This window comes from Aethalodelphis obliquidens, unplaced genomic scaffold (assembly GCF_003676395.1).
Source record: "Aethalodelphis obliquidens isolate GAN/ISIS:26980383/991018 unplaced genomic scaffold, ASM367639v1 scaffold25, whole genome shotgun sequence".
Taxonomy (NCBI): Eukaryota; Metazoa; Chordata; class Mammalia; order Artiodactyla; family Delphinidae; genus Aethalodelphis; species Aethalodelphis obliquidens.
Genome location: NW_020837969.1, coordinates 34,660,764 through 34,681,159, shown reverse-complemented (window position 1 = coordinate 34,681,159; position 20,396 = coordinate 34,660,764). Strand labels below are relative to the sequence as shown.

The 20,396-nt window shown below is 41.4% G+C and overlaps 1 protein-coding gene across 3 annotated transcripts in view; it reads right to left on the bottom strand.

Moving 5' to 3' along the window:
* PSD3 (pleckstrin and Sec7 domain containing 3) overlaps positions 1 to 20,396 on the bottom strand; it is a 565,935-nt gene that overhangs the window by 16,786 nt on the left and 528,753 nt on the right. For all 3 annotated transcript variants that reach the window (XM_027122996.1, XM_027122997.1, XM_027122998.1), the window contains one exon: positions 4,612 to 4,755. In XM_027122996.1, the coding sequence (XP_026978797.1) occupies positions 4,612 to 4,755 (144 nt within the window). The remainder of the gene's footprint in view (positions 1 to 4,611; positions 4,756 to 20,396) is intronic.

Sequence of the window (20,396 nt, the reverse complement as noted above, 5' to 3'; positions counted from 1 at the left end):
ACATTCTGACCTTAGGTCTGCTGGCCCATGAAATGCACTGGTCTGGTGCTGCCCGCCAGGTTTGCCCTGGCTCTGCAGTGAACCCGGGAGCCTCTGTTAGCCTGCCCTCAGGAATCCCTCCCTCCTGTAAGCAAACCTCTTACAGCCCAGTCACGCTTCTCACAGGTTTGGGTTGCTATGGTCTCCCTTTCCCTACTCAGGTCTAAGAATTAATAACTTATGCCACTGAAAACATCTTAAATGTCACATGAAAAACATCCTGGATCAAACAGTATCTTCACTTTAACTGCTAAAGAGACATAAAGACAAATTTCTGGGGCCAAGTACAGTGCTAGCAAGGGCTGTTTCTTAAAGGGCCCAGGAGTATCGGGCACAGCCCTGCCTACTGTGCTTCGAGTGGCTGGAGCTTTGTAAGTTTTTATATGTGACACAAACCACCCACCTGTCCCACATCCTGATAAATTTCCTAATGTACTAGAAAGATGGAGATCAGTTAAACATTTTTAAGTGAAAAGGGAACTGAATAAAGTAGAAATAAGTTATAAGGAAGTGAGGCCATTTCTGATATTTATTTTTTGAAACTGGGAAATGATGGCAAGTTTCTTACACAGACTTATGATGCCTAACAACCCTTTCAAAACTGAGATCAGACTCCACACGAACTCTTCTAAACAAGTAACAGCCACAGCTTGGGGGAACCAATTCAATCAAAAACAAAGCAATGCCACCCCTCCCCACCCGCTATGAATACGCAATAAAGAGAGACAGGCATGAACTTGGTCAACTAACAGCCATTCTGAGGGGAGTTTGCTGCTTACAGTAATAGTGAATATCCTTACAGGCTAAGGCTGAGATTGATGCAAGTCTCCTTGTTCTCTGTAGACTTTTTATAGACTTCAAAAACAAACAAACAAGAGAATGGGCCTGAGGACACGGAGAGGGGGAAGGGTAAGCTGGGACAAAATGAGAGAGTGGCATGGACATATATACACTACCAAATGCAAAATAGATAGCTAGTGGGAAGCAGCCGCATAGCACAGGGAGATCAGCTCGGTGCTTTGTGACCCCCTAGAGGGGTGGGATAGGGAGGGTAGGAGGGAGGGAGATGCAAGAGGGAAGAGATATGGGGATATATGTATTACTGATTCACTTTGTTATAAAGCAGAAACTAACACACCACTGTAAAGCAATTAGACTCCAATAAAGATGTTAAAACAAACAAACAAAAAACAACCACTGAACCTTCTTATTTACCAGAGTTTCTAATCATTTACTGTCAGTCAGGGTTTGGAGAATTTCTAAGTCATAGAAAGAGCTGTGAATTTGGCCCACTACGAAGAACTGTTTGTACTGAAAGCAACTTGGAATATAAATAACTGAAACGCATTAAGTTAGAAACAACCCCAGTGTTATTACCAACAGCTTAATATTCTAACAAAATAAAGGTGTTTTTCTTACCAAGATGTAAAAATTACAAGAACTGCTCTGAAACCACAGCGAGTCCCTTTACTACAGGAACAGGTGAGAGAAGAGGCTCCTGCCTGTGTTCTTCCCTGGTGACAAGGATGTAGATGGGATTCAAGCTCCCCTTCCTGTCACTGTCCATCTGAGGTCACAATGAACTGCAGACACTGCTGTCTGCTTATCACATTAGTTTTCAGGGGAGTTACTAAGCTTTCTCGGGGAACCACTTCCTCTGATGTTATCTTTTATACTCAATAACAAAATTCCATTTATTCACTCAACAAGTATGTATTAAGCACTCAGTCCATATTCCAGAAGCTGGGATAGAGCAATGAACAAAGTACGTAAGACGGTCAGTAACACTCAGACCTCCTGTTCAGGAAATAGAGCAGCCTGCTAGGGAAGGCTGTAAAACGCCAAGCACTGAATTCTCTGCAGAGCCTCTCTAAGGCACACACACAAGACAAATTCTGGTGGCTGAAATAACAGCAAAGTGGACCCCGAAAGATATAGTACTTCAATTTTAAGTTAGTGAAAAATAATGATTCACTTAAAAAAAAAAATTACAAAAAATTTTTGAGATAACCTCTATGAAGTGAGGTGCCCGTCTGCCTTTCTGGTGACACAGGTCAACACAGTTAGACAGGCAATCCAGCATGCCTGACATATTACCATATGAGAAGATTTTAATGAGCCAAAGTCCTGGAATGCAATCTTCAGGCTCCTTGATGTGACAATTTTTTTTTTTTTTGGCGGTACGCGGGCCTCTCACTGTTATGGCCTCTCCCGTTGCGGAGCACAGGCTCCGGACGCGCAGGCTCAGCGGCCATGGCTCATGGGCCCAGCCGCTCCGCGGCACGTGGGATCCTCCCGGACCGGGGCACGAACCCCTGTCCCCTGCATCGGCAGGCGGACTCTCAACCACTGCACCACCAGGGAAGCCCTGATGTGATAATTTGATCAAAGCAAGACTTATCTCCACAGAGGTTGGTCTAAGTTCATGTCAGGAAATGAAAATGCCGGCTTTTGCTGGGTTACATTTTCAGAAAAGGGGCACCACAGTGGATGCAAAAGCAGGGAGTGCTTCTAGCAGCGGCATCCTTTCTATGGTCCTGCCACCGCCCCTGCCTCCTGGGAAGAGACTTGTAGCCTTTGAGCCAAGGGCTCAGGGCAAGGTGTTGAGAGCTGGCAGCAGGGGCCTGAGGTGCTGGGAAATTTAATTAGCACATGTGAAACTAAAAGGGCCTACAGCTGAAAGCCACTCCAGACGTGTGAAGAATTGGGATTGATTTTTGAGAACTCGCATCTCTCAAGAATGAACAAGTGTGGGGAGAGATGAGCTGCTTAGTTTTTTTGTTTGTTAAAAGGTATTTTTTCAAGTCTTTTGCTGGTAAGGCTTCCAAAGTTTTAGCTAATAAACTTTCTCCTTTAATAAAAGAAAGATCTTTCTTCATCTGCCCGGAGCAAGGACCTGCTTAACCATGAAGAAAACTAGTACATGGATCTGCAGGGGACCAAATGTTATTTTGTAACAGAAATTTTATAACTCAGAAAAAGACTTTTAAAAGCTTCCATGAAATCCTGTGCAGCCCAAAAGCAAGCACAGAGCAGAGATTAGAAATGGACCTGAGGCGCCTGCACTCCAAGGGCTCACAGCCTTGGCGCGGAAGCCATAGATACAAAGACTTCCTGAAATCACCATAACGGGAGTCACCGTGCAGGACGGTAACCAGCAGATTTAGAGCAGGCTTTTCGTAGGAGGGATTTGGGCTGCATCTTGGAAGATGAACAGCATTTTCAGAAATGAAATAAGGGGAAGAGCATTTGGGGCAGAATTAAGTAGATGAACAAAGGCATAAAAAGCGTGTTTGGAGAGAGCAGAGTGGGCAGAAATGTGACTGATATACATGGAGGTCGTGGTGGGAAGACCCGTGTTGTGGAAAGAAAGGCAGAAGGAACCCAAATCCTCTCAGACTAAGGATTGGACTTTATCTGAAGGTAAATTGTGGGGAAAATCAAGGGCAGCTGTCGAGCAGAAGCATGCCTTAGAAAACTAACTGACAGGAGCATGCAGGATGAACTGATGACAGGAAGCAGCCGCCAGGCTCATGTGAGACATGAAAACTCAGCACTTGGGCAGAGAGGCATAAAAGCAACACGGGTGGCAAGCAAGGGACAGGAGGGACATCGCAGAGGCAGAGCACTGGGATCTGGCTCCTGATCAGATCCTGGGGGATGGCAGGGGCGAGGGCGAGGGTGCTCAGATGATGCTACATTTCAAGCCCAAGGAAGAAACATGATTGTAAGATGGGAAAGAAGGAGATGAATAAGTAGAATAGACTAGAGCTACAATGAAAAAGAATAGTTAAAGATGGATTCAACACACTCAACAGAAAAAGACTGTAAATAATTTAAAGATAATTGTTCTTCATTTTGGACTACTGGCTATCAACTTAAAAAAAGAGATACTTTAAGTGTCTTAAAGTGGCAGCTGAAGGGGGAGAGTCAGAGGATCCTGCATAACCCTGATGCTAACTTGGGAGAAAATTTAGCCAAAGGTAACATTTACTATTTATACGGCTTTCAACTTGCTTTTAAATTTTCTGTCTTTCCAGAGTTTATGGATCCTCCCCATCCCTTTTAATGACCACACTTGCTATAGTATATGGATGTGCACAACTAGCCTCCTTGTGAAGGGCAGTGAGTGGTAAGAGGAAAAATGCATCTGTTGCCTAGCAGCAGGAAAAGGCATCATGTCGCCCTGTAGCTCATTTCCTCTGCGGTACTTTTTCTGACTAAGACTGTGTTGGAAGAGGTGCAGAAACAGAGAACGCAGCTGCCCACCCTGGCATGTCCATCTACTTGTTGTTTTTTTGTCTTGCAGCCAGCACCTGCTATTCCGACAGGCAGGCTATTTGCTTTTAAGTGCATAAACTGCCAATTATTCCTTGATGCTTGTTTGACACTTAAACAGAACCATGAACTTGAGGGGCCACCATGACCTAGACCCTGCACAGAGCTCCCCAGGGAGAGGCAGGGTCAAGGTACATTGCCCACAGTTACAGTAAGTATAAAAAAACCTGCCTCATGGAAAAAATCATAAAGTAGCTCAGGTACAGACAATTATTACATTTAGGTTCAACACACCTCAAACTCCAGATAGTGATCTTTGAGTTTGTACTCATCTACCTCCTTGGCTTTAACCTTCTTGTCAGGTGGGTAGGAGCGGTGCTCGGCTAGCTCTGTGGTGATCTGCCTCAGCTTGCTCTCGTGAGATTTCAGCTGTTCCTCCTGCAGGAAAGTATTAAGCCATTTAGCATCCAGAAAAATCAATAAACAACTGTAGCACACTTTAAAAAATCCCTTATGATGAATGACGTTAATTCATCAAAACAGTCCAACATGCCTCTGCTGCCACATCTTACCAACTTTCTCAGGCCAGGGTCCACGTGTACCTTCGAAAAACAGCAACCAAGGCCAAGGCCAGCCCCCCTAACCAGGCCTCTGGTCACAAAACCAAATGCTTTCATAGCCCTGCGTCAGGAGTAACTGCCACGGAGTTGAGACCAGGCCTCCTGAGAGATACTCAAGCAGGCAAGGCACCGGCTGCAGAGTCAAGCACCCATCCTGAGGGCTGCACAATTTGGCTTCTCCATTTCACGTCCTCAGCAGTGCTGTCCTGTCTGTCACTACAGATGAAGACCTACCTGCATATTTTTTTTTCCTTTTTGAGACAAGCAATGCCATCAAGAAATAATTATTCTGAAAGCTGCTATTCTAAAAAATGTAGTGACCTATGCTTTTCCCTCCAAAATAGTAGAGGTTCTGACTTCCCTCAGCCTCAAATTTTACTGAAGGATATTTAAGTTGTTTTCAGGTTTCTCTGGGCTGCTATAAATGATGCTACATTCTTATGCATGTTGCCTAGTGAATATGAGCAAGAATTTCCCTATAGCATACAGGCACATCTCGTTTCATCACACTTAGCAGATAATGTGTTTTTTACAAACTGAAGGTCTGTGGAAATCCTGTGTCAAGCAAGTCTATCGATGCCATTTTTCTAACATTTGCTCACTTTGTGTCTTTGTGCCACATTTGGTAATTCTCATAATATTTCAAACTTGTTCATTATGATTATATTTGTTATGGTGGTCTATGATCAGTGATCTTTGATGTTACTACTACAACTCACTGAAGGCTCAGATGATGGTTAGCATTTTTTAGCAATAAAGCATTTCTTCACTAATGTATATAGTTTTTCTAGACAGAATGCTATTGCACACTTAGTAGACTGGGGTACAGTATAAACATAACTTTTATATGCACTGAGAAACCAAAAAAATCTGTGTGACTTTCTTTATTGAGATATTGATTTCATTGCAGTGGTCTGAAACTGAACCCACAATGTCTCTGAAGTCTGCCTGTGATCATCAAGAACTGAAATTTCTGGATTTTAGAAAATGTGTATCTTTAAAATGACGCTAAACTGTTTTCCAAAGTGTTTCCACCAGTTTACATTTTCACAATAGGCTTGAAACTTCCCATTTTTCTACATCCTTGCCAAAATTTGCTATCACACTTCCAAATTTTTGCTAATTTTATGGGTATAAAATGATTTGAATTTACATCTTCCTGATTACAAGTGAGGATGAACATCTTTTCGTATGTTTACTGGAATTCCTATTCTGTGAACTGGCTGCTGAAACACTGGACCCATTTTTCTGTTGAGTCCAGATCTGTAAGTACAATGACTCACAGTTTACAGTTTATAGTGTACAGTTTATTCACAGTCAAATAAATGTCTAAATTCAACGTGCAGTGCTTTACTCCAGCTTCATCATCTTCATGAAGCAAGAATCAAGGAGATAATCTCAAAATAGAAGCATTTTAAAATGATGCCTCTTAAATGTCTATTTTCACCACTGAAATAAAAATTCCAAGTGGTTCTTACGGCCATAAATGGATACAGACCACGCAAATTATTTCAATGCTAGAATCCCACCATACAGGAGACACACAGACTTTCCTAACAAAAGTGGATGTGAAAACGGAGAAGGAGGAAGGCAGGAGCCACAAGACGCAACAAGATGTTCATAGGCTCACGCAATTAAATCTGTAATATCCACCATGAAGAAAGACCAATCAGGAAGCTTGCTGTTCTCCTCCCTTTTGTCTTTGCCCTTAGAATCCATTAGGGAAGCATGCAGACCATTCTCATGGGACAACGCTAACAAAGGGGATTTCACAGAAGGCAGAGAAATACACCTGACAAAGTTCAAAGAAAAGGAACAGAGACAGCAAATGGCATGTACTCGTTTAAACTGTTTTAAATTAGGAAGTCACAGCTTAAGTAGTGGCATTAAAGTAATAGATGCAAGAAAACTACTGTTATATGTCAAGTGATGTACATTGGTAGTACCTGTGATAGCACATATAATGAAATTTTATTCAAAAGGCAAGTTTCAGATGATGTCACTTAATATTTAATTTTTTTCCTACTTATATAATATTTTGACTTTGAAGAAAATTTCATATTTTCCTTTAAAATACCAAACTCTAGAAGAGACCATCAAGATGGAGGAGGAGTAAGACATGGAGATCACCTTCCTCCCCACAAATACATTAGAAATACATCTATATGTGGAACAACTCCTACAGAACACCTACTGAACGCTGGCAGAAGACCTCAGACTTCCCAAAAGCTGTGTGGTTGACAGGGTCTTGGTGCTCCAGCCGGGTGTCAGGCCTGTACCTCTGACGAGGGAGAGCCGAGTTCAGGACATGGTCTACTAGAGACCTCCTGGCTCCACGTAATATCAAACGGTGAAAGCTCTCCCAGAGATCTCCATCTCAACACTAAGACCCAGCTGCACTCAACGACCAGCAAGCTCCAGTGCTGGACATCCTATGCCAAACAACTAGCAAGACAGGAACACAACCCCACCCACTAGCAGAGAGGCTGCCTAAAATCACAATAAGGTCACAGACACCCCAAAACACACCACCAGATGGGGTCCTGCCCATAGAAAGACAAGAAGCAGCCTCATCCACCAGAACACAGGCACCAGTCCCCTCCACCCACTGAACCAACCTTACCCACTGGGGGCAGACACCAAAAACAATGGGAACTACAAACCTGCAGATGGCGAAAAGGAGACCCCAAACACAGTAACTTAAGAAAATTGAGAAGACAGAAAACACAGAGCAGATGAAGGAGCAAGGAAAAAACCCACCAGTCCAAACTACTGAAGACGAAATAGGCAGTCTACCTCAAAAATAATTCAGAGTAATGATAGTAAAGATGATCCAAAATCTTGGAAATAGAATGGAGAAAATACAAGAAATGTTTAACAAGGACCTAGAGGAACTAAAGAGCAAAAAACCAATGATGAACAGCACAATAAATGAATTTAAAAATTCTCTAGAAGGAATCAACAGCAGAATAACTGAGGTAGAAGAATGGATAAGTGACCTGGAAGATAAAATAGTGGAAATAACTACCAGAGAGAAGAATAAAGAAAAAAGAATTAAAAGAATTGAGGACAGTCTTAGAGACATCTGGGACAAGATTAAATGCACCAACATTTGAATTATAGCAGTCACAGAGGAAGAATAGAAAAAGAAAGGGACTGAGTACATATTTGAACAGATTATAGTTGAAAACTTCCCTAATATGGGAAAGGAAATAATCAATCAAGTCCAGGAAGCTCAGAGAGTCCCATACAGGACAAATCCAAGGAGAAACATGCCAAGACACATATTAGTCAAACTATCAAAAATTAAATACAAAGAAAAAATATTAAAAGCAGCAAGGGAAAAACAACAAATAACACACAATGGAATCCCCATAAGGTTAACAACTGATCTTTCAGCAGAAACTCTGCAAGCCAGAAGGGAGTGGCAGGACATATTTAAAGTGATGAAAGGGAAAAACCTACTACCAAGATTACTCTATCCAGCAAGTATCTCATTCAGATTTGACAGAGAAATCAAAACATTTACAGACAAGCAAAAGCTAAGAGAATTCAGCACCTCCAAACCAGCTTTACGACAAATGCCAAAGGAACTTTTCCAAGATCTACAATAACAAACCCAAAACAATTAAGAAGATGGTAATAGGAACATACATATCAATAACTACCTTAAATGTAAATGGATTAAATGCTCCAACCAAAAGAAACAGACTGGCTGAATGGATACAAAAAAAGAGCAGCATATATGCTGCCTACAAGAGACCCACTTCAGACCTAGGGACACATACAGACTGAAAGTGAGGGGATGGAAAAAGATGTTCCATGAAAATGGAAATCAAAAGAAAGCTGGAGTAGCAATTCTCATATCAGACAAAATATACTTTAAAATAAAGACTATTACAAGAGACAAAGAAGGAGACTACATAATGATCAAGGGGTCAATCCAAGAAGAAGATATAAAAATTGTAAATATTTATGCACCCAACATAGGAGCACCTCAGTACATAAGGCAAATGCTAACAGCCATAAAAGGGGAAATTGACAGTAACACAACAATAGTAGGGGACTTTAATACCCCACTTTCATCAATGGACAGATCATCCAAAATGAAAATAAATAAACACAAGCTTTAAATGATACATTAAACAAGATGCACTTAATTGATACTTATAGGACATTGCATCCAAAAACAACAGAATACACTTTCTTCTAAGGTGCTCATGGCACATTTTCCAGGATAGATCATATCTTAGGTCACATATCAAGCCTTGGTAAATTTAAGAAAATTGAAATCGTACCAAGTATCCTTCCAACCACAATGCTATGAGACTAGATATCAATTACAGAAAAAAATAATCTGTAAAAAATAGAAACACATGGAGGCTAAAGAGTACATTACTAAATAACCAAGAGACCACTGAAGAAATCAAAGAGGAAATCAAAAAATACCTAGAAACAAATGACAATAGAGACACGACGACCCAAAACCTATGGGATGCAGCAAAGGCAGTTCTAAGAGGAAAGTATATAGCAATATAATCCTACCTCAAGAAACAAGAAACATCTCAAATAAACAACCTAACCTTATACCTAAAGCAATTAGAGAAAGAAGAACAAAAAACCCCCAAAGTTAGCAGAAAGAAAGAAGTCATAAAGATCAGACCAGATATAAATGAAAAAGAAATGAAGGAAACGATAGCAAAGATGAATAAAACTAAAAGCTGGTTCTTTGAGAAGATAAACAAAATTGATAAACCATTAGCCAGACTCATCAAGAAAAAAAAGGAGAAGACTCAAATCAATAGAATTAGAAATGAAAAAGGAGAAGTAACAACTGACACTGCAGAAATACAAAGGATCATGAGAGACTACTACAAGCAACTATATGCCAATAAAATGTACAACCTGGGAGAAATGGACAAATTCTTAGAAAAGCACAACCTTCCAGGACTGAACAAGGAAGAAATAGAAAATATAAACAGACCAATCACAAGTACTGAAATTGAGACTGTGATTAAAAATATTCCAACAAACAAAAGCCCAGGATGAGAAGGCTTCACAGGTGAATTCTATCAAACATTTAGAGACGAGCTAACACCTAACCTTCTCAAACTCTTCCAAAATATAGCAGAGAGAGGAACATTCCCAAACTCATTCTACGAGGCCACCATCACCCTGATACCAAAATCAGACAAAGATGTCACAAAGAAAGATAACTACAGGCCAATATCACTGATGAACATAGATGCAAAAATCCTTAACAAAATACTAGCAAACAGAATACAACAGCACATTAAAAGTATCATACACCATGATCAAGTGGGGTTTATCCCGGGAATGCAAAGGTCCTTCAATATACGCAAATCAGTCAATGTGATATACCACAGTAACAAACTGAAGGATAAAAACCATATGATCATCTCAATAGATGCAGAAAAAGCTTTCAACAAAATTCAACACCCAATTATGATAAAAACCCTCCAAACAATAGGCACAGAGGGAACTTACCTCATTATAATAAAGGCCATATATGACAAAACCACAGCCAACATCGTTCTCAGTGGTGAAAAACTGAAACCATTTGCATTAAGATCAGGAACAAGACAAGGTTGCCCACTCTCACCACTATTATTCAACATAGTTTTCGAAGTTTCAGCCACAGCAATCAGAGAAGAAAAAGAAATGAAAGGAATCCAAATCGGAAAAGAAGAAGTAAAGCTATCACTGTTTGCAGATGACATGATACTATACATAGAGAATCCTAAAGATGCCACCAGAAAACTAGTAGAGCTAATCAATGAATTTGGTAAAGTAGCAGGATACAAAATTAATGCACAGAAATCTCTTGCATTTCTATACACTAATGATGAAAAATCTGAAAGAGAAATTAAGGAAACACTCCCATTTACCACTGCAACAAAAAGAATAAAATACCTAGGAATAAACCTACCTAAGGAGACAAAAGACCTGTATACAGAAAACTATAAGACACTGATGAAAGAAATTAAAGATGATACAAACAGATGGAGAGACATACCAAGTTCGTGGAATGGAAGAATAAACATTGTGTAAATGACTATACTACCCAAAGCAATCTACAGTTTCCATGCAATGCCTGTCAAACTACCACTGGCATATTTCACAGAACTAGAACAAAAACTTTCACAATTTGTATGGAAACACAAAAGACCCTGAATAGCCAGTGCAATTTTGAGAAAGAAAAACAGAGCTGGAGGAATCAGGCTCCCTGACTTCAGACTATACTCCAAAGCTACAGTAATCAAGACAGTATGGTACTGGCACAAAAACAGTAATACAGATGTATGGAACAGGATAGAAAGCCCAGAGAGAAACCCACACACATATGGTCACCTTACTTTTGACAAAGGAGGCAAGAATATACAATGGAGAAAATACAGCCTCTTCAATAAGTGGTGCTGGGAAAACTGGACAGCTACATGTAAAAGAATGAAATTAGAACACTCCCTAACACCATACACAAAAATAAACTCCAAATGGATTAAAGACCTAAATGTAAGGCCAGACACTTATAAAAGTCTTAGAGGAAAACATAGCCAGAACACTCTGTGACATAAATCACAGCAAGATCCTTTTTGACCCACCTCCTAGAGAAATGGAAATAATAACAAAAATAAACAAATGGGACCTAATTAAACTTAAAAGCATTTGCACAGCCAAGGAAACCATAAACAAGATGAAAAGACAACCCTCAGAATGGGAGAAAATATTTGCAAATGAAGCAACTGACAAAGGATTAGTCTCCAAAATTTACAAGCAGCTCATGCAGCTCAGTATCAAAAAAACAATCAACTCAATCCAAAAATGGGCAGAAGACCTAAACAGACACTTCTCCAAAGAAGATATACAGATTGCCAACAAACACATGAGAGGATGCTCAACATCACTAATCATTAGAGAGATGCAAATCAAAACTACAATGAGGTATCACCTCACACCAGTCAGAATGGCCATCATCAAAAAAGCTACAAACAATAAATGCTGGAGAAGGTGTGGAGAAAAGGGAACCCTCTTGCACTGTTGGTGGGAATGTAAATGGATACAGTCACTATGGAGAACAGTATGGAGGTTCCTTAAAAAACTAAAAATACAACTACCATACGACCCAGCAATCCCACTACTGGGCATATACCCTGGGAAAACCATAATTGAAAAAGAGTCATGTACCACAACGTTCATTGCAGCTCTATTTACAAAAGCCAGGACATGGAAGCAAGCTAAGTGTCCATCAATAGACGAATGGATAAAGAAGATGTGGCACATATATACAATGGAATATTACTCAGCCATAAAAAGAAACGAAATTTAGTTATTTGTAGTGAGGTGGATGGACCTAGAGTCTGTCATACAGAGTGAAGTAAGTCAGAAAGAGAAAAACAAATACCGTATGCTAAAACATATATATGAAATCTTACAAAAAAAAAAAAAAAAGAAAGGTTCTGAAGAACGTTTCAGGACAAGAATAAAGACACAGAGGTAGAGAATGGACTTGAGGACATGGGGAGGGGCAAGGGTAAGCTGGGATGAAGTGAGAAAGTGGCATGGACATATATACACTACCAAACGTAAAACAGATAGCTCGTGGGAAGCAGCCACATAGCACAGAAAGATCAGCTGAGTGCTCTGTGATCACCTAGAAGGGTGGGATGGGGAGAGTGGGAGGGAGATGGAAGAGGAAGGAGATATGGGGATATATGTATACGTATAGCTGATTCACTTTGTTATAAAGCAGAAACTAACACACCATTGTAAAGTAATTATATTCCAGTAAAGATGTTAAAAAAAAAAACCAAACTCTAATTTCATGAAGAAAGTATTTCTTAGCTGCTTTGGCAATGGGGACAGGCAAGCCAGTGTTCACAGCATTCACAGATCTCACAGTGAGTCCAGGGCTGAGACAGTGCAAGAGCCTTCCCTTCCGAAGCACAGCCCAACGGTTCAGCTACCAGCCAGGCACAGAAGTCAGCTCTCCATCCTTTTATACCAAGCATAAGACTTAAGGAGGGGAGGAAGGAAGAAGACCAGAGGGAGAGGGCAGAGGGTTGAGGGTGGGTGGGTAGGACACAGCTGTCCGCCTGCACTCTAACTGGACACATACTAGGTTGACAGGTGCTGTGCTGGGTGCTTTTTCCCACTGTGGAATACAGAACCCCAGGAATTCTAAAGTGAAAGAGAACCTGGCCTTCGCCCCTCTAACCTGTTCCTCTTGGAGGCCATGGAGATCCAGAAAGGTCAAGTCCTTGCTTGAGGCCCCAGAGGTAAAGGCAGAGGGGCAGCAGCCCCATTCTCCCAACTCTGAGCCTCCAGACAATGGTATAAAATCCAAAGGGCTGCTGAAAACACAAGCTTCAAAACAGTCTGCTCCCTGCTGGATCAGTGCTGACCTGAGCCGTCAAGGCTCTTGGTAAACGCATTGGTTCTCAACTGCCTTTTCTCCCGTGGCTCTTAGACACCCAGTTTTAACAACTAGGTCCTTTCTGCAAACCCCACTCAAAGCCAGAGTTCCCCGGATTCACAGCCGATTCCTCTGCTGCGTGTACAGCACTTACAAGTCTACACCACATGCTCAGTAAAAAACATACCCTGACCCCTGCGGGAATTTCGTCTCCTCTACTGTTTATAAGCTCTCTGGAGGCAGAGCAAGTTCATTTTCCCTTCTCTCAACTCATCCAATGTCTAGCATGGTGTTGGGCGGGGGAAGGAACGAGAGGCACCGTTCTGCCTTGTAGACATGACCTGCCTAACATCAACTGACCCCTTCAGCTTCCATTAGCTAAGAGCCTAAACCAAGTCTGAGCTATTTTTGTAATGCCCACACACCTCACACAGTACCTGATATATGGGTCTCTCAGGAAACAGGAAGTGACTTACTTTTTAAAAATGGAATAAATTGACTTACTTGTTTAAAAAAAGGGAAGGTAAAGAGGGAGACCTCAGACTGTTTCCTTGTGCTGTTTTAAAGTAGACATGATTTAGAAGGTAATGGCATTTCTAGGAATCTGCTAGGCAATTAACAAGTCAAATTGCTAAATACTGCAGCTTCATCAAACCCAAGCCGCAGGAGTTTAGACTAAAGAACACCTGCCTTCAAGTCAGCCCGAGGGGGGCTATTGCTGAAAGCACCATCAGAAAGATTTTGTTTCATCATTTCACGTTTAAGACGGTTTTAAAGACCTTAAGCAGTGTTTAGTGAGCTTCAGCATAATAACCTAATTGTTTTATTGAGTATCTAGTATATGTTAACTATTTAATTCAACCCTCTAGTAAATGAATACGAAAGCTGTCTATTCTCAAAGTGTGGTCCAAGTTCATGCCAAGGGGTCTAGACTGCATCTTGTTGGCAATAGTGAGCCAGTTAAGGTTAAGTGACATCAAAGCAATCATGTTTTAGCCAGAACTGTGCAGGATGGACTGAAGAGAAGCAAGATGAGAGGAAGGGAGATCTCCCGTGGTTCTAGGAAGGGTCTGCCAGAGTTTTCCAAGGCAGGGCATGCGCCCCAGGCAAGGTGATCCACTGGGATGAATTTTTAAAATCAGCACTGAGATATAATTCACACTTGACCACACAAATCACCCATTTGAAATGTACAATTCAGAGTTTTTTAATATATTCACAGGGCTGTGCAACCATCACCACATTTAATTTTATGACATTTTAGATCCCCTAAAAGAGACCCTTTTGGAATAGAATCACACAACACGTTCCTTTTGTGACTGGCTTCTTTCACTTAGCAAGGTTTCCCAGGTTCATCTACACTGTAGGATGTACCAGTGCTTCAGTGTTTTGTGGCTGAATAAAGTCCCGTTGTATGGATATATCACGTTTTGTTCATCCATTTATCAGCTGATGGCCATATCTACCTTTGGCCATTTGAATAATGCTGCTGTGAACATTCATGTAAAAATTTTTATGTGAATGTATATTTTCATTCTCTTGTTATCAAAGTGGGGTGAAATTACTGGGTCACATGCTAACTCTATGTTTAATCATTTGATAAACCACCGAAGTGTTTTCCAAAGAAGCTGCTTCATTTTATATTCCTATCAGCAATATATGAGAGTTCTAATTTCTCCATAACCTCACCAATATATTACTTTTCATAAAAATTTTAAAAAACTTATAGCCATCCTAATGGTATCTCATGGTTCTGGTTTGTATTCCCCTAATGACTAATGATGTTCAGCACTTTTTCATGTTATATTGGTAGTAAGACATGTAATATATTTTATTTAAAAAATACACATATTGAAGGATATCTGCTCAAATATTTAGTGTTGATAAGGTAAATGACCAAAAAATTAGGACACCAGTGATCTGAGTACAAGATAATAAGAGTCTGAATTAAGAGATGTGGGTAGGATATGAAAGATGTGTAGGAAGTAGAAGTGACAGGACTGAAAGTATGACATTGAGTGGGGTGGGAAGGGTGTGGTTCTGGCCAGTGAGGGACACACTCTGAGAATGCCTTCATCCTCTGAAAGCTCTGCTCCTAACGTCTGCCTGTGGAGAGGGGCGTTGAGAGGGCGAGTCAGCCGGTTGACCCTGGAGCCGGACCTGGGCACCAGGAGGCTCCTCACCCAGCCCCCGCCCTCGGAATGTGCATTCCGCTTGCCTTCCCCCTGCTAGGAGCTGCCCAAGGACGCAGCCTTGAGACAGTAAGGTGGTGTTGGGACCATCTGGACGGCCTACCTGATTGGAACCCACTTAAGGATGCTTATAAACTTTAAGATCCTGGAGGCGGGTGCAGAGATCCGCTGTGTCTCAGATGCCCAAGACAAGCCTCGCAAGTTCCCTTGCTTATTAAGCCTGTCACCTACCAGTCCGGGGTGGCTGCCTCTTTCTTCGGTCTCTCCTTGCCCTCCTCATATGGGGCCAGTTTGTGAACCAACATTGCCCCACTCACCTTGTCCTTAGCACTACTGCCATGTGGTCAAAGCACAGGATAGCACGAGGGTGAGAAGCAAACACAGAATCTCCTGTTTGCGACTGGGTTAATCACAAGGCTGGCCCTCAGTAGTTAGCATTTAGTGATCATCCACTGAGTCAAACTTCTACAGAACAGTGGTTGGAATTCAAAGCAGAAAACAGGACAAGATACCTGAGGAAATGACACTGTCATGAGGTACAGGTCTCCAGAGAAGTAGTGAAACGGAGGCAGGTTTTGTCACAGGGCAGGGTCTCTGGTCTGCACTGCGTATGGCAGGACACCGGTGTGTCTCAGAAACACACATATTCCCCGGGACCCTGGCCCAGACCTGATCAATCGAGGCGGGGGGCCGGGGGATGAGAAATGTGCGCTTTAAATAAGTCCCCAGATAATTCTTATGCACATTAATGTCTGAAAATGACTACTTTGATGAGTAGAAAAGGAGGTCCAGTAGATCTTGAAGACGGCCAACCATGAAATCCTAAGTTTGGAGTGCTACACCAGAAGGAGAAACAAAACTTACATTTTCATACTAGTCTCTCTACCTGCGACAGAGGAAGAAAAATGTGCCCTGGGAACATGGTCATGAAAAACAACTAGAAGAAGGCAACTCTTCCCACACAGCAGAGTTGCTCAGAAAGAACCACGCTACTCTGACAATAATCAATTCCAATAACGACGGCTAATATGGTTTGGAGAGAAGACAAGAATAAATTAAAGAAAAGCCTGCAAATGACAGGGTGGTGAACAGTGTGTCTTTAAAAGCACCAAACAATCTTCTAATTGAATGTTTAGTTTTTTCCTCACACTGTTTGACTTTTTTCCAGCAGGGCACTCACACTGTTATACATTATTTTGTAAACTGAAATTATCCAAGTGTTCTGGCATTTAGGGGAGTTGCAGCCAGGCTGTGGGCATGCGGAGAAAGGAAAGACGGCCAGGCTAGAGCAGTGGCTCCCAACAGCAGGGACTGGCCCCACGGGACATTTGGCAATGTCTGGAGACATTTCTGGTTGTCACAACTAGGGGGATGATACTGGCATCAAGTGTGCAGAGGCTGGGGATACTGCCCAACAACCTACAATCCACAACAAAGAACTACCCAGGCCAAAAGGTCAGCAGGGCCGAGACTGAGAATGCCCGGGCTAAAGGAGGAGGCCTCACCTTCAAGGCACTGGAGGCCCTGTGGGCGCATCCAGACACACCTTCCAGGTTCACTGAAGGTGCACTGTGACTCCAGCCAAGACATGCCCCAAGAGTCTCCATCTGAAACGGAGGGTACCCCAAACACCTGCACCAGGCTGTGTGCAAACCAACGCTCTCTCCCTCTTTCTAACCTGTTCTTTATCATGTGCTTGGTTCTACATATTCGTTTCTAATTGTCCTATTACTCTCAAAGGTAAAGCACATTTTTCATTTTTAGTAAACAAACACGACGACCTGGGCAAAAAATACAGAGCTAGTGATAGAAAGAATCTTAAAAACATTCTAGAAAACTTGCTCATCTTCCAGATGGAAAACTGAGGCCCACAAAGTCTCAGTGACTTACTTGTCTGGGAGGAAGTCATCGTATTCTTTTACAAAGAAATTAAATTCCCAAAAGGGTTTGGTCATCTTATGTGACACAAGAGGATGCTTCTTTCTGGTTACTACTTGCATATTTAAAATCTTGAACCCATCATTTTGATCACATTACATATGCATTTTTTGCACCTCCATGTTCAAAATGAGGAAAAATATCAAAAAAGTTATGCATTCTATTTTTAATTCCAGTGTAGGACATTTGTTTAAAATAAGAGATTCTGCCTTGATAAAGGTGGTATGGTCTTGTGGTAAAAATATACAAATAGATAAACACATTCATTTTCACGTATAAGTGGCTTAACTAATGTACAGCCCATACATAAGCAGGATAGTAACACATTTTTCAAAGTAGAAAATAAACAGAAATGTAGGTTCTACAGTGAGGAAAGAACAAGGAAAAGCTCTCATGTTGCTCTATACTTATTAATGTTCGTCTTTAACTTCAGATCACCTTTCCCCCCGGATCTTTTATAGGAGTAGTTGTGAGAAAGACCAATCTATTGAAAGACAACGATTGGAAAATTCCTAGTGAAATTAATAGAATAAAACTCAACTTTTGAAAGTATTTTTTTGCCTCTAGTTATTCAATTGCTTTTCTCTCCTCTTACCTTATGTAATGTGGCTTACTATTTATGTCAAGTACCCAAAATTACAGTGGGGAAATGCATTTGCTTTAAGAGTTCGTATTTTAGTTGGGTAGATGGAGAGGTCTGCCAACATACTTTCTCGTCATCAATAAGAGGTAAAACCTGCCTTTTCTCTTAGAATATTTATTTTCCTTGAAAGTTAAATGCCATTCTGCCTTGTAAAGTGAGCTGGCTCAGTCCTTTCTATTCCTAACAGCTTTTTCAGTAGTCAGTCTATGAACTAGACAGGAATAGCAATGCTTACGTGGGAGCATCCAAATCATGTCCATAATAATTATGAATTTACAGAAACAAAAGAATCTCTACTGAAATCATGCCTCCTCTGTTCTCAGCGCCAGCTTGTCTTTATGAACTCAGGCAGGACTTGCACACGTCCCCCCCTCCATATCCTCACTGCCTTCCACCCCCCTTAAGGATGACCAACGCGGCCGCTCCACCATCACTCCCGAAACTGCTCTCACTGTAGGACCCAGTCACCTCCTGCCACTTCACAGGAGATCTTTTGGTCCTATTTGTACCTGATCTTTCCCCCCTTCTCTTGGCATAACATTCTCTCTGGGTTTTTTCTTGACTAACTTAAAAACTATTGTTTCTCAAGTGTCTGTTTTGGTCTGCTTCTGAGCACTCATTGCAATATGTGGAGGTAGAAAGAGGAAAAGGACACAGGAAAGGACCCTGGGAAGATGCACCAGGAGGGAAAGCAGGAGACCATGGGGTCCCAAAAGCCAGATCAGACACCACAGTCCTCAGTGTCCAAGCCCAGGTGACAGCCCTTATTGCTCACTTCAGGGAGCACTAAGGACCATCAACATGCCCCAAACCCTTCCACTTCTGCCCACCTCCTCTTTAACTAACTTAGTTTTCCCCTGCATTATTGAAAGTGCCTTCCTGCTTTAGTAGTTTCCTCCTCTAGTACTTTCTTCCTATTGTAACAAGAATAATTTTTAAAGCACAGATTTGATCACATTAATTTCCTGCTTATACTATTATCCTAAGGATGCTGGGAACCAGTGAAGCATCCAAAATCCTACACCTGACAAACAAGACTTTTCATCATTTGGCATTTGCTTATCTCCACAGAGGAACGTTTCTTGCCTTTTCACAACACTCTGTACTCAAGTCACATCTGATAACTTATGTTACCTCCTACATCCCAGTGCTTTCTCCTCTAGGCCTTTCGGACCCTCTGCTGGATCATTCTCTTTCCCACAGCACACCTACCTGCTGCTCATCCTGTGAGCTTCGTATTAGCTAGCACACTTCCTCCTTCCTCCAAGGCCAGGCCCTAACTTGCACCCCAACAGTACTCTGGATTTATCCTTCATGTACCTCTAATCAAACTGCGTTACAATTACTTGCTTGTTTATATTTGCCAATTCGATCCCAGAGACCGCCTGGGTTTCACTTGCCTTCCTATTTCCAGTGCCAAAAATAGTCTCTGAGGTACACAGGCACATGATACATATTTATTAATAAATGTTCCGTTCATGATGTCAGATGTGTGGAGGAGCTAGTTAATATCAAGACTTGGTTGATTAAAGCCAGGTGAAACTATTTCTATTATTGCACCAATAAGAAATTCACAAAGACATCAAAGTAGCTTCCAAAATCCTTAACTAATCAGTGGCAATAGAGGCACTGCAGACAGGTTTAAAACTGGCAAACGTGGCTTGTATGCAATATCTTAGAACAGAGTTTTAAGTAAGAAAGGAACACAATAAAATGTGGTCTTTAGAGAGATCACTCCTACAAAAGGAGAGCAGCTCATGTGAATACATCTGAAGAGAGTTCTAGCATGCTTTGTCTGGATTAGCTGGGAAAACCACCAGGGTTCACTTAGATCCTCCCTGAGAGGTAGGGAAGGCTCTGCCCCACTGCACTGTGAATAGTGGATCCCTGGGAATATTTTTATATACTCAGCATCAGATACAGTCTGGGATATGGGAAAAGCTCAATAAAATAAAAAGTTGAATGAATGAATGAATAAAAAGCTTGTTTCCAAGCCATGATGTCTAACATTAGCCAGTTATTTAAAAAATATGCACTGTTAGTAAAAACAAAAATCAAAATAAAAAATGAGGCTGGAATGACTAAGTAGTAAACTAATATGAATTTTAGAAACTAATTCAAAGTATGTGTCCTACCAACCTTGACAATTGAGCTGACTCAATTGTGTCAGCTTCCCACAGGAAGTGTAAAAGCCAGCACACTGCATTTTGCCCCACTTGTACAACACTGTCCTCCAGGGCAAGGTCTCATCA